Source organism: Phyllostomus hastatus, unplaced genomic scaffold (genome assembly GCF_019186645.2).
Source record: "Phyllostomus hastatus isolate PE091 unplaced genomic scaffold, TTU_PhHast_1.1 phas_contig_17, whole genome shotgun sequence".
Classification (NCBI taxonomy): Eukaryota; Metazoa; Chordata; class Mammalia; order Chiroptera; family Phyllostomidae; genus Phyllostomus; species Phyllostomus hastatus.
The window spans coordinates 19,167,269-19,182,823 of NW_025333664.1; the positions used below are offsets into that span (position 1 = coordinate 19,167,269).

Genomic DNA, 15,555 nt, shown 5'->3' on the forward strand with positions numbered 1-15,555 from the left:
TTTTAAAGATTTTATTTACTTATTTCCAGACAGAGGAGAAGGGAAGGAGAAAGAGAGGGAAACATCAATGTGAGGTTGCCTCTTGTACACCCCCCACTGGGGGACCTGGCTAGCAACCCAGGCATGTGCCCTGACTGGGAACTGAACCGTAACCATTTGGTTTGCAGGCCTGCACGCAATCCACTGAGCCACCCCAGCCAGGGCAGTCCTGTGATTTCTATACTTTCTGGAGTTTGGGGTAGGTTACATGGTACTACCAAAGGAGCCAAACCCAACCAAGTCTTCCTTGATAATGAGGCCCAAGCCTAGACATTCTTTGGGGCTATTTAAAACGTTCACATCTCTTTCCCCAGCAGCTTTCTGTTGTCTCTGCTACTTCTAAAAAGGGATCTAAGTAATGTGGCAATGCTGTTAGCTTCCTTTCTTTTTAGAACCGGTAAAAATGAGGGTAAGGGCATGACCATGCATTTGCAATGAGACTTATCCTGGGTCTCATCCTTAGACTCTAAGAGCTTAGGTATAAAAAACTTTGTTGAGTTTCTTTTTTCTTTCTTTTCTTAAAATTTTATTTTAATCATTGTTCAAGTACATTTTTCTGTCCTTTACTCCCCTTCCAGCCCACCCACCCATCTTTCCCCACCTCCCTCCCATTTCCACCTCTCCCTTTTTTTTAAATAGATTTTTTTTATCCTCACCTGAGGATATGCTTATTAACTTTAGAGAGAGGTAAAGGGAGGGAGAGAGAGAGGGAGAGAAACATCAATTGGTTGTCTTTCGTACACACCCTGACCAGGGACCAAACCTGAAACCTGGGGATGTGCCCGGATCTGTAATCAAACCTGTGATCCTTCAATTTGTGGGATGACACCCAGCCAACTGAGCCATACCAGCCAGGATGTGTTTCTTTCTTTTTTTTTTATTTTGTTTTTCAAGTACAGTTGACATGCAATGTTATTTTATATTAGTTTCATGTGTACAGCCTAGTGGTTAAACAATCATATAATTTACAACATGATTCCTTCCCCCTCACCCCCCACCCAGATATTTCAAATACCTACCTGGCACCATACATAGTTATTACAATATTACTGACTAAATTCCCTATGCTGTACTTTGCATACCCATAACTATTTTGTAACTGTCAATTTGTACTTCTTAATCCCTTCATCTTTTTCATCCAGATCCCCAACACCCTCCCCTCTGGCAACTATCAGTTTGTCCCCTGTATCTATGACTCTGTTTCTGTTTTGTTTGTTTCTTTTGTTCTTTACATTCCCCAAATAAGTGAAATCACGTGGTATTTGTCTTTCTTTGCTTGGCTTATTTCATAATACCCTCTAGATCCATCCATGCTGTCACAAATGGTAAGGTTTCATTCTTTTTTATGGCCAAGTAATATTCTCCTACATACATGTACCCCCACTTCTTTTATCCACTTGTCCGTTGATAGGCACTTGGATTGCTTCCATAGCTCAGCTGTTGTACATAATGCTGCAGTGAACAGAGTGGTGCTTATATCTTTTTGAATTAGTGCTTTGAAAGAGTTCCCTTTGTTAACACCTTATTTATAGAATCTCTTTGAGTTTATTGTAATAATTGACTTTTTTCTTTTTACAACATTGTTCTAGAAAGAAAATGATTTCTGTATAGAAAAAGAAAAAGCTGTTCTTCCTAGGGATTTAGAGTTGAGGAGAGGGAGATAATCACATATTTCTCCTTCCTTATTATAGTTTGTTTTTTCCTGTAACAGTCTGAGAATCCTCTTACTTCCCCAGATATTTTCACACATTAGCAGCAGTGTGACTCTGAGTCTATAACTACTGGTTAAATTTTTCAGGTCGGGAGTGCACATAGTCTATGGACCACATCTGGCCCATGAGTTTGACTATAGTGTTTTATTTTTTAAATTAATTGTCAGTGTTTTAAAAGTTTATGTTAAAAATTTATATTTTCAGCTTCTTTTGAAAAATTTGAAGATCTGTCTCCTTTAGAAAAAGCACACTGTCTTTTACCACAACCCCTGTGCTTCATCTCTCTCTTCATTGGTCACCTGCCCGGTCCCTATAGGTATTTGAATATGTGTGTGTATCTACGTTTATGTCTATTAAATGGTCTGGAAACAGTGACCAACCCAGTATCAATGAGCATCCTTGGGGCCCAACTGTGATCCTAAAATACCATTTACCCATTGAAAGAAACCAAGGCTTCTGAGAGAAATGGCTGACTGTAGGTTTAGGGCAGGTCGTGCACAACATGATCCTGGAACATTGCCATACCAGGTAACATGGAAGCTAACAAAGGCTGGCTACTGAGGCCGTCTCAAAAGGACTCAGGATCCACTTGGAGAGGCTCCCACTGACCAAAGGTGGGCAATTTGAGTTTTAGCAAAATAATTGAAATGGACCGAAACCTATGAATATGTTTAAGTCCAGGCATAATAGACATAATGATATTTAAAAGAAAACCTAATTAGTCAAATTAAGAGAATTGACAGGGAACAAATGTATTATCTTGAAAACTGGATAAATAAAAGGGAAAAATTAAGCATTTATCTTGCCTTTTCTGTACCACTAGGTAACCATATAGTAAGTGAGAGGAAATTTCTCTTTATGAAATTATTCCAGTTTATAAATGGAAACAAAATGATAGGATAGTATAATTTTGCAACCCCAGTTGATCTAGGCATTAAGCATTAATAGGTACTAACATCACAAAAACAAACAAAAATCTCCCTAGCCAGTGTGGCCCAGTTGGTTGGGCATTGTCCTGCAGACCAAAAGGTTGCAGGTTGGATTCAGAGTCAGAGCATGTGCCTAGGTTGCAGGTTCAGTCCCTGGTTGGAGCGTGTACAAAAGGCAACCAGTCAATGTTTCTCTCTCATATAGGAGTTTCTCTCCCTCTCTTTCTCCTTCTCTTCCCTTTTGTCTAAACCCTCTCTCTCTGAAAGCAATGAAAAATAATGTCCTAGGTAGGGACAAAAAATAAAATAAAATAAAACAAGCAAAAATGGTGTCTCCTGGTGAAATAACACACTGCTGCCAAAGTTTTGCCAAGGAGATCAAATCCAAAATTGATCAAGCCTCTGGATGCAGCTGCCATTTGTAAGAAATACTGAAGACAAAGTATGTAATTAGCAAAAAACAGATTGTAGGATGTTCAATAGGTTAAATGCCCCAGGTTCTTCAACAGGTGAATTGTAAGGAAGGGGAAAAAAAAGACATGGGTGGGAGTGAGGTGAGGGAGAGGACCTGTAAATTAGAAGAGAGTTAAAAGTTGAATCACATTGGCTTGTGTGGCTCAGTGGATTGAGTGCGGGACTGCTAATCAAAAGGTCACCAGTTCGATTCCTAGTCAGGACATATGCATGGGTTGCAGGCCATGTCCCCAGTTGGGGGCATGCAAGAGGCAACTGAGCAATGTTTCTCACACACGATGTTTTTCTCCCTCTCTGTCTCCTTCCCTTTTCCTCTCTCTAAAAATAAATAAATAAAAGTTGGATCAAATTTTTAAAAAATGGCCAACACTAAACTATAATGTAAAGGGATGCACATTTAGGTGGAAAAACCATTCTAAAAATGCAAGAAAGTGATGATATTTGTTAATATAAAAGCCAGGATATATGTGTTTACTTTGGAGGGAAGAGGGGATTGTGGTTGGGACAGGACACAGAGAGAGAGACTCAGGGAATCACTGGAAATATCCTTCTTTTGATCTGGGTAGTAGGTTATAAAGATGTTTGCCTTATAGTCATTCACTAAGCTATATATTTGTTTTATGTGGTTTTCTGTGTTTTATTTTATAATAAAAGGGTTTAAAAATTGATCAGAATGTTTAAGCACTATTCTTTCAACCCTTCTACTTACATGCTTTTCATTTTAAGTCAGCATTTGCTATTGAGCAAAAGAGGTGGGTAAAATGAATCTTCATCTGTTCATTGGGAAATTTGCAGTCTGGACCTGTAGACTAAGTGTGGCTCTAGGGTTTATAAATAATAAACCATCAAAGGATTCCTTGAGTTTCTTTCTTTTTAAAAAAAAAGTTTAAATCTTCATCCAAGCGTATGTTTATTGATTTTTAGAGACAGAGAGGAAGGAAGGCAGAGAGAGAGGGAAACATTGATGTGAGAGAGACATCGATTGGTTGTTTCCTGTATGCACCCAAACTAGGGATCAAACCTGCAACTTAGGTATGTGCCCTGACTGGGAATCAAACCCACAACCTCTTAGTGTACAGAATGATGCTCCAGCCAACTGAGCCACCCAGCCAGGGTTTCAGTTTCTCTTTTAAGAATTTCAGACGTGCCTCACTTTGTAACAGGAGTGGTCCTCAAAGATTAAGTACAAGTTCAGTTTCTGTAAGTAGACTCAGTAAATATTCTACATTACTTTGTATCTTTGGGGTTTTGTTTCCCAAATCAAACCGGATTCTGAAGACCAAGTCTTAAAAACAAAGCTAGCCCTGACCAGCATGGCTCAGTTGGCTGTGCATTGTCTGGCAAGGCGAAGGGCTGCCCCTTGGATCCCAGTCAGGGCACTTGCCTGGGCTGCAGGTTTGGTCCCCAGTTGGGGTCTGCACAAGAGACAACCAACCAATCCATGTTTCTCTCTCACATTGATATTTCTCTCCCTCTCTTTCTTCCTCCTTTCCACTCTCTCTAAAACGAAATAACAAAAATTTTATTTATTTACTTATTTATTTATTTGTTTATTTATTAAATCTCAAGTTGCCAACAGCACTTTCATTTTCTTTTCAACATCCTGTTCTGCAGCTTCCTTGGCTCTTTTTGCCCAGATGCCAAAGAGCTGAGCATTGGCATAGTCTATGCAAAGACTGGCAATGGCCTTGAAGTTCCTCTCCTTCTCTATGATTACCTTGGCTTTCTCCTTCTTGTCACATTCCGTAGGGGCATGACTGGTCCTGTCAGTTGGGTGGCCAATTTGAGGTCTTTTTCAGAGCTGTCTCCCTTCTGGGGGGCCCGAGGGCTTCCTGGAGAAGAGGATGAACTTGAAGCAGTATTCCTTCTGCTGTTGCACTTTGGCCTGCAGGGACTCAGTAGAGTTGTTCCACCTCCTGGGATCCCCCGACATCCCAATGGTCCAGGCCACCTTTTTGTGGATGCCCGCTGCCTTTAACTCCTCCAAGCTGAAGCCCCTGCCAGCTTGCACTTTGATGTGGTACCTCACCTGGGGCATCTCGCTGTGGGCCAGATGGGTTGTGGGCCATGCCACGTGCTTTGACTTGCTGGGCCTTTTGTCTGCAGATCTTCCACACCCAGCTGGTTAAACAACGTGGCCAGTCCTTGTGGAAGTGAGGCTTTAGAATCATGCCATTTCGTCTGGGCGCTGTGGCTGCTGCCTACGGGCCCAACTCCTCCAAAGGAGAACAGCCACTGGATAAAATCTTTAAAAACAAACAAACAAAATTATACCTAAAATTTATGCCCATTTTATAATCACAGATTTGCCAGGAAAAAAATCATTTCCACCCAAACGTCGACAATAACACTGTAGGTACAATAAGCCCTGAGAACATGGTAGCAAACCAAGACTTGAGGGTTGCTAATGGGATTTGTGAAGAGTGAAACCTCATTTCCTGGGTGTGTGGATCAAAGTAGATGACCAAAGGCAGGTAGAACTCTGGGAAGAAACTCAGAACCTAAGTGCCTTCTTTGAATTTATCTATGAATGCCTCCTCTTTGTAGAATTATTTTCCATATTGGGGTGATGCTCTAATCAACTGAGCTATTGGGCCAGAGCCATTAATTTAAATTTATTTATTTATTTATTTATTTTAAAATTTATGTATCTACTTATTTTTAGAGAGAGGAAAAGGGAGGGAGAAAGAGGGAGAGAAACATCAATGTGTGATTGCCTCTCATGCGCCCTGTTACTGGGGACCTGGCCTGCAACCCAGGGACCTGCCCTGACTGGGACTTGAACCAGAGACCCTTTGGTTCACAGGCTGGCACTCAATTGACTGAGCCACACCAGCTGGGGCCATTAATTTAAATTTAAATAGCCACATATGGCTAGGGGAGCATACAGTTTTAAAGAGGGGTAAGAGTAGAGATATTAGAAGTGTGCAAGCTTAGAGACAGTTGATCAGATCCCCCACCCCTCGTATCTGTTAACAGTAATGTTATCTCTAGTTTAAATCTCTGGGCTAGCCTCCAATCCGCCATAAAGTCTTTACCAAGGAGTTATGATGTCTATAATTTTTACATAGTTCTGCACAGACCATCTGGTAATATATATGTGCCAATTAGCTGCTTCAACTTAAATGGCAATGAGTTGCTTTAATTAAGCATCATCTCATTCTACTGTGGTCATCTAACTTGTGTCAGAAAGACCACACTCCACAGGTGGCTCTCCTCAGTGCTTTGCTCTCTATAGGTTAAGCTTTACCTTTGCTAATTAGCATGTGACTGCCAGAAACCTTTTGGATTTTTATTGGTGAGTGTCTTGCTAATTAGCAAAATAAATTTTAGAAGTAGGCTCTCTTTTGTGAAATTGAAGTATTCAAAAGAAGTGGATAGTTTCTATACTTGCATGAAGACAGAAGAATCTCGGAAGGCCTATAACTTCTTCCCTTGGAGATGGTGCCTGAGGCTTAATTCCTAACCTGTTCTTTGTCTAGCCTTCAGCTGGGAGAATTTCTAATGTGACTCCAAGGGCAACAGAACCTCTGCCTCTGGGATTTTGTCACTTCTGCTTTGAGTGAATCTTTCTTGCAAGTGGCAATTTAAACAGTCAAAAGGGGAGAGGGCTAGGACTTACTTGACATTCTAGGATAGATTGTGTAAATTGTTTTGTGCCTTCTTGCTAGTGAATTTTTGTTTAATTAATGTTGCAAAGTATACCTGAATCTACTCTGGAACTTGCCGTGCTTGGTGAGATTGTAGAGGAGCTAACCCTCACCTACCTCAAACTTCTTTCAAAACAATTGTTAAAGAACCTACGAGTTATACATAGGCAAAACAGTCACCAAATTGCACATTTTAAAATGGTTAAATATATGTTATATGAATTTCACTTCAAAAAAAATTGGGTCCTATCATTAACTTGTTCAATTTTTCTATCTTTGACCATTAAGTGCTCCTTCAGACTGGCTCGTGTTCTTTTAACAAGTCCCATCTATTTTTGAGCATTTCCTTCTCTTTTTCCTAGTACCAAAAGACGTTCCAGGCTCCTCTTGTATTTTCTTCGCCTCAGCCCTGAAATCAATACAACTTTAAGGACTCTTGATTCCTGTTGCTGGAGAATGCTGTATAGCAACCAAAAGTTGAGGTTCGCTTATTGTTATTAGGGAGTCATCGCTTCTAGCACACAGTGCTGTGAAGCAATGTGTGGATACTAATGGACACATACACACATTTGTAATTCTGTTCCTTTCTCTCTGTGTATACTGATACCTATCATTCCAGTACAACACTATAGGGTTTACTTTAGTCTCTCCCTTTCCCTTGTTTATAACTTCTTTCTCTTAACAGTGAGAAACCTAACTTTCTTTGTCTGCAGTATATTTTCTTATTTGTTCAATTCTAGTATGCACACAAAGTAGTTCTGGAATGCGGGGAGACATACCGCTGCAGGAAACACAGGAAATATACTTGCTGATTTGTTATAACACACATATATGTGTGTGTCATGTGTGTGTATATATGTGTGTATATATACGTGTATCATATAGTTATTTTTGTCTTTAACCTTTCAGTATTCTGTGAAGTAACTGTTTCTTGTAATCGCTTAGTTTAGTTCTTTTCTACCCCCATGTGACCCCTCAGTGTGGTTATGTTATTAATTTGTGATATAATGAAATTTATTATTGTTTATATTCATTTTGGATTTCTCCCACATCCTGGTTGACTTTTTATTGTTTATTTTGGGGTATGTGAAGAGACTGAAATATTACTATGATTCTAAGAGTCAGCTATACAAAAAGACATATTTAGAGAAGTATTATTATTTTTTTTTAAGATTTTATTTATTTATTTTTAGAGTGGGAAGGGAGGGAGAAAGAGAGAGAGAGAAACATCAATGTGCGGTTGCTGGGAGCTGTGTCCTGCAACCCAGGCATGTGCCCTGACTAGGAATTGAACCTGCGACACTTTGGTTCGCAGCCCGCGCTCAATCCACTGAGCTACGCCAGCCAGGGTGAGAAGTATTATTTTTCCTCATCTCTGCCATCTTGTTCTTTGCTTTCTACTTTCCCCGTCACCCCAAGTAACGATTCTCTTTAGTTTCTGGTTTATCTTTTCTGTATTGCTTTTGCACAAATGAACAGATACATGTATATTTTCTTATATCCACTTCTTTCTTATATGAATGATAGCATACTCAAGATACTCTTTAGTGCTGTGCTTTCTTCACTTAACATTATTTCTGTGAAATTATTGAAGTATAGAGATATTCCCCATTCCTTTTTTTTTCTTTACAGCTGCATAGTACTTCATTGTGTTAACGTCTCTCCAGTGTATGGGAATTTAGATTGTTTCTAATATTTTGCAATTACAGTTAATTCTGTAACGAGTAAACTTGCATATGTGTACTTTCATATTGTTGGAGGTATATCTTAAAGATAGATTTCTAGAAGCAGAATTACTGGATCTAAAGATAAGTGCATAGGTAGTTTTATTAGCTCTTTTCACATTTCCTTCCAGCAGGATTGTACAAACTTTCTACTCCCACCAGTAATGCAGGAGAGTGCCTGGTTTTCCACAGGCTCACTGACAGAATGTGTTGTCACATGTAAAAATTGTGCCAGTCTGACCTTGAAAAATGATATCTCAGTGTCATCTTAACTGGCATTTCTCTTAACTATGAGCGTGTTTGGACATTTTTTTCATGTTTATGGATTATCTGTTCATTTCCCCTCTCATTTTTCTATTGGATTTAGGTCCTTTTTATCTCAATTTTTAAGAATCCTTCATATGTTAAGAGTACTACCTCTTTTTTTAATTTGTTTTTAAGATTTTATTTATTTATTTTTAGAGAGGGAAGGGAGGCAGAAAGAGAGCGAGAGAGAGAGAGAGAGAAACATCAATGTGCGGTTGCTGGGGGTCATGGCCTACAACCCAGGCATGTACCCTGACTGGGAATTGAACCTGCAACACTTTGGTTCGCAGCCCGTGCTCAATCCACTGAGCTACGCCAGCCAGGGCTAAGAGTACTAACTCTTTGCAGATATTTTCTTCCAGTTTTTCAGTCTTTTGACTTTATTTATACTTTTTTCTTCTACCAGCTTTTATTTTTTATCAAGATATAATTTACATACCACACTTTTTTCCTGAAGTGTATAGTGTATTTTTTGTATATTCACAGAGTTGTGGGGACATCACCACAATCAATTCTACAACATTTTTATCACCCCCAAAGAAACCGCATGCCCATGAGCAGTCAGTCTCTGTTGCCCCAGTATTCCTCTCACCGCCAGCCCTATTTTGCTTTCTGTCTTTATCGATTTCCCTGTCCTGCCTACACATTTCATATAAGTGGAATCATAAAATATGTGGTCTTTTTGTTCACTTAGCATGATGTTTTCAAGGTTCATCTCTGTTGTAGCATGTATTATTAGTATTTTATTCCTTTTTATTGCCAAATACTATTCCGTTGTATGGTATGCTATATTTTATTTATTCATTTACCAGTTGATAGGTATTTGGGTTGTTTCTAATTTTAGGCTATTTATGAATAATGCTGCTATGAACACTCATGTATGAATTTTTATATGGACATATGTTCTCAATTTATTTATGGTGATTTTTTAATGCAGAACTTTCCATTTTTATGTAAGCAAATTTAATCAGCTTTTTATTGCCTCTGGATTTTGAGCTCCCCTACATCGTGGTTAAAGACAAATTTACCATGTTTTTTCAGTATTTCATGGTTTCATTTAAAAATATATTCCTAATTTATTTGGAGTTTATTGCAATAATGTGAGATATAGATCTACTTTTTCTTTTTTTTTAAGATGACATTCTTTTTTTTTAAATTTTTTTAAAAGATTTTATTTATTTTTAGAGAGGGAAGAGAGAGAGAGAGAGAGAGAGAGAGAGAGAGAGAGAGAGAGAGAGAGAGAGAGAGAGAAACAGAAACATCAATATGCAGTTGCTGGGGTTTATGGCCTGCAACCCAGGCATGTACCCTGGCTGGGAATTGAATCTGGGACACTTTGGTTCCCAGCCCGCACTCAATCCACTGAGCTACACCATCCAGGGCTATACTTTTTCTTTTTCCAAGTAGTTACCTAAGTTTTCCTGGCTCCGTTTATGAAAGAGTCCATCTCTACCCCAGTGATATATACCACCTTTGTCATATATTAAACTTCTATATTTTGGTCTAATGCTAGATTTTCTATTCTATTCCAGTAGTCTATTTGTCTATTTATGTGCCAGTATTGTACTATCTTAATTATAGAGGTTTTATAGTGTATTTTAATGTCTGATAGGACGAGTCAACACTTCATGATTTTTTCCTAACTGTTTTCCCAGCTATTCTTTCATGTTTGCTTTTCCGTATGAACTTAAACATCATCTTGTATAATAAACTAGCTGGTTGGTATTTTTATTGGGGTTGCATTATTGATACAGTTTATAAACTAATTAAAGGAAAACTGACATATTTATAACATTGAATCATCCTAAATAAGAACAGTAGATAGCCATTGGTTCAAGTTGTCTTTAGTATTTTTCAGGATTGCTTTTAAAATTTTCCTTGAATAAGTTTTGCATATTTCCTGTTAAATTTAAATCTATGTTTTTATTTTCCTTGGTGTTATGGTAAATGAGGTTTTCTCTACCATTGTGTCCTCTAATTGCTTACATTCGTGCACTTGAAGTCTATTGTGTGTTAATTTTTTACCCTGACACTTCTGACTCCATTTGTCTGTTTTTATCATAAGTGGTTGTTGCATATATCTAGATACTAACATGATTTCTTATCTTTAAGCTGTTGGTGATACACATGTTAAGTAGCTTTTCTTATGTGGAACTAACCTTGAGATTTTGAAATAAACTCAGCCTAGTCATAATACAACTTTATCATGATCTTTTTCATGTTGCTGAATTATATTAGATATCTCATTTAGCATTTTTGCATTTGTGTTGGTTAAATGATTTTGGTATCAAGGTTATAATATTTGCTGGGAAAGAGTTAATGTAAGATTACAGTCACCTGCTTCTTGAATGTTGGTAGAACTTCCCTGTAAAACTGGCTGGGCCTGCTCTTTTCTCTATGGGAAAAATTTTCATTACTAATTCAATTTCTTAAATGTGGGGGCCATCCAAATTTGTCTGTTTCTTCTTGAATTTTTTTCCCTAATTTTTTATTTCATGCTTCAGAAAAGTTGAAAGACTAGAACAATAAATATCTTTTATGTAGACTCCCCAGTTACCATTTTGCCACATTTTCTATATCTTAATGTAGATATATCACTTTTTTGTAAAGATTTTATTTATTTATTTTTAGACAGAGGGGAAAAGAGAGAGAAAGAGAGGGAGAGAAACATCAATGTATGGTTGCCTCTTGCACACCCCCTACCTGGGACCTGGCTCTCAACCCAGGCATATGCCCTGACTGGGAATCGAACCAGCAACCCTTTGGTTTGAAGGCAAGTGCTCAGGCCACTGAGTCACACCAGCCAGGGCTAGATATATAATTTTTTCCTGGACTTATTGTCAGGAAGTGACAGATAGTAAGACATAACAACTCTAATACTCAGCAGGTAACTGTTAAGAACTGGAGCATTCTACTACATAACCACAACACTATTAGCATACCCAAGAAGTTGAACTCTCATAGATTCATATTATTTAATATATACACTCCAAATTCAAATTCTCAAGTATGTACATGGCCTTTATAGCACTTTTGGGGAGAGGTGGGTTCAGGATCCAATCAAGGATCATTTATAACATGTCATTGTCATCTCCTTTGATTTCTACCTTTTATATATTTAATGATACTGGCATTTTTAAAAATTTAATCTTTATTGTATTTTTCCCCATTACCATTTAGTCCCCTTATACTGTTCACCCCCCAGCAATCACCACTCTGTTGTCCATGTCCATGAGTCCTTTTTCCTTTTTGTTCAATTCCTCCACCCTCCACCCCGCCCCCCATAGCGGTCCATCCTACTCCCCACCTAAGTCTGTCTCTGTTTCCCTTGTTAGTTCAGTTTGTTCATTAGATTCCACATATGAGTGAAATCATATGGTATTTTTCATACTCTGACTGGCTTATTTCACTTAGCATAATGTTCTGCAGGTCCATCCATCCATACTGTTATTTTCTTCTTTTTCATGGCCAAGTAGAATTCCATTGTGTAAATGTCCCACAGTTGTTTTATCCATTCATCTATTGACAAACACTTGGGCTGCTTCCATATCTTTGTGATTGTAGTCCCATTTGTTTATTTTTTTCTCTTGTTTCCCTTGCCCTTGGGAGATGTATCTAATAAAAAATTGCTATGAGCAATATCCAAGGTTTTGCTGCATATGTTTTCTAAGATTTTTATGGCTTCGGGTATAACATTTCAGTCTTTGATCCATTTGCAATTTATTTTTATGTGTGGTATAAGAAGGTGGTCTAGTTTCATTTTTCTGCACATATCTGTTCAATTTTCCCAACACCATTTATTGAATAAACTATCTTCTGGGGACCTGGCCTGCAACGCAGGCATGTGATCTGACCGGGAATCGAACCAGTGACTTTTCAGTTCTTAGGCAAGCACTCAATCCACTGAGCCACACCAGTGAGGGCAATACTGGCATTTTAATTGAAACATTTAAATTATTTATATGTTTCATAGACTGTGTCTGTTTTGCCTGAGTTTTTTAAACACATTGGCCTAAGTTACTTGATCTCTCTTTTTTTCTTGGTCAGTCTTATCAGAGCCCCACCAATCTCATCAGTCATTTCTGAGAGCTGGCTTTTGGCTTCCTTACTTCCTTATATTATGGCTTTCTTTTCAGTTTCAACAAATTCTACTTTTACCTTTATTATTTCCTTCTTTTGGGGTTTATTTTGTTATTCTGTTTCTAATGTCTTAAAATGGATATTTAGCTTATTCATTTTCAGCCTTTTATTCAAATATAGTTTTTTTTCTTAAGATTTTTAAAAAAGATTTTATTTATTTATTTTTAGAGAGGGAAGGAAGGGAGAAAGAGAGAGAGAGAAACATCAATGTGCAGTTGCTGGGGGCTGTGGCCTGCAACCCAGGCATGTGCCCTGGCTGGGAATCGAACCTGCGATGCTTTGGTTTGCAGCCCTCACTCAATCCACTGAGCTATACCAGCCAGGCAAATATAGTTTTATAAAGCTGTATTTTTTTCTCAGAGTACTCTTTTATCTACATTATACTAATAGGATATGTGATATTTTTATAACTATTTCTAGCATCACAATTTTTTATCATTCATTTGACCACTGAGTTATTTGGAAAAGGGGTTAGAATTTTTCAAAGGTATTTTTAGATTATCTTTTTATTAATGCTTTTGATTAATTGCATTATGATCACAGAATTGTGTCTGTATGATACAGATTCCTTGAAATTTGTTGATAATTACTTTATGGCCTGATTTAAGTATGTGGTAATTTTTTTAAAGATTTTATTAATTATTTTTTTTTAGAGAGAGGGGAAGGGAAGGAAAGGGGGAGAAACATCAATGTGTGGTTGCCTCTCACGCACCCCCTACTGGGGACCTGGCCCACAACCCAGGCATGTGCCCTGACTGGGAATCAAAATGGCAACCCTTTGGTTCCCAGCCCATGCTCAAGCCACTGAGCTACACCAGCCAGGGAAGTGGTAAATTTTTATATCTGCCCCCAAATGCTTAAAATGAATGTGAATTCTTCAGTTATTACATATACAGTCCTATATATTTTATAAGATATTATGAGATCATATTTATTAAGTGTGCTATTCACATGTGCTTCTTGGTTACTGATTTTTGTCTATTTGATCTAATCAGTTATCTGCTGATGATGGATTTGTCTGTTTTTCCTTTGTAGATCTGTCCATGTCTGTTTTATATATTTTGAGACTATGTTATTAGGTACCTATAAGTTTAGAATTGTTATATCTTTCTGATGACTTGAGTTCTTAATCATTATGCAGCATCTTTACCTCTGCATTACTTTTTACATTACAGTTTATTTTATCTATTAACAGTATAACCAAACTAGTTTTCTTTTAGTGTTTACATAGTGTATCTTTTCAATCCTTTAATTTTCAGCTTTTGTATTTACCAGTGTTTTGCAGGAGATCTTGTAGTTTAAGCTGGTAACTGCCCTCTAATCTTGACCTCCCTGAATGCACTGTTCTGCCTTCTCTCCTAGCGGCAGTACATACCCGTGAAAGTGAGGAGCAAAGCCTTCTGGATCTTCTCTTGGGAGTATGCCATGATGTACGCAGGAAGCCTCGTGGTAATCATTTGCCTCTCCTTCTTCCTTCTCAGCTCCTGGGATTTTATCCCTGCAGTCTACGGCTTCATGTAAGTAATGGCCTCGTTAGAAAACTCCGGAAGCTAATTTGGTTTTCACAGGTCCAGCTGGAATCAGAGTGCGAGTGTCCCCGGGGAGCACCCAGACACAGTGGTCTTCAAACCTCATTGTGCGTCAGAATTGCCCTCAGGGCTTGGTAACACCCACCTTGCTGGTCCCCACCTCTAGAGGTTTTGATTAAGTAAGTCTGAGGCAGGGAGCAAGAATTTGCATTTCTAGCAAGTTTTCAGGTGATGCTGATCTGCTGGCCCACGGAACACCCTTTGAGAGCCACTGGTCTAGATGGAGCATATATGTGATCTAGTGAGATTAAAGAGCACCCTCTAGGAACGCTGAAAGCACCTACCAGCTTCTGCCTAGAAGGTTTTGGTTCAATCCCTAACAGGAATGGATGTATTCCTCTACTGCAAGAGGGTCTCTTTAAACTAAAGCCACCTTCCATGTGATACTTTTTAGAGGAAATCAAAACGGGGTTGCAGTATGAATTCTGCAGGCATTTCTAAATGCTGTCTGTATGGTATGCTGGGGTGGGTAGCCACTGCCCGAGCTTCAGGGAACTCACAGCCCAAGGAGGTGACAGATACTTAAACCTGCCAGGGTCAGGAAGGGATCTGGAGTGGCAGACTTCCCTTTGAGATTCTGGACTGCTAATTTGTGTTAAATCCTGGCTGAGTAGGACAGTGACTTAGTAACTTTCAGCTCTTCATGATCTGCCTTGAATAGCAAATCTGTAATGCCTCGAGTAGGAGTGAAAAGCGTTTCCTAGTGTTCTGCTGGGTCACGGTTGCGTGCTTTATCTCATTTCACAGACAAGGAAGTGTAGTCACAGCAGGAGACAAAGACTTTCCCAGGTGGAACCCCCGAGTTAGTGAAATCTGACCTCGAGCCCCTGCCTGTTTGTCCTTCTTCATGCTCCATTTACTCCCATTTTGAAGTTGAGAATTGACATCGGTTTCAACTCTAGTTTTTCAAGTAAACTTTTAGAAGGGCCCAAATTGCAGCTAATTTTTGTATGATATAACTTGACAGAAAGTTTTCCAGCTAAACCCTTCCT

The 15,555-nt window shown here is 38.6% G+C and overlaps 1 protein-coding gene and 1 pseudogene across 2 annotated transcripts in view; one reads left to right on the forward strand and one right to left on the reverse strand.

Annotated features, from left to right (window-relative positions):
• The window catches only part of PIGU (phosphatidylinositol glycan anchor biosynthesis class U), a 94,286-nt gene that overhangs the window by 58,237 nt on the left and 20,494 nt on the right, over window positions 1–15,555 (forward strand). For both annotated transcript variants that reach the window (XM_045832994.1, XM_045832995.1), the window contains one exon: window positions 14,337–14,491. In XM_045832994.1, coding sequence (XP_045688950.1) covers window positions 14,337–14,491 — 155 coding nt within the window. The remainder of the gene's footprint in view (window positions 1–14,336; window positions 14,492–15,555) is intronic.
• Window positions 4,719–8,452, reverse strand: LOC123814932 (annotated as a pseudogene).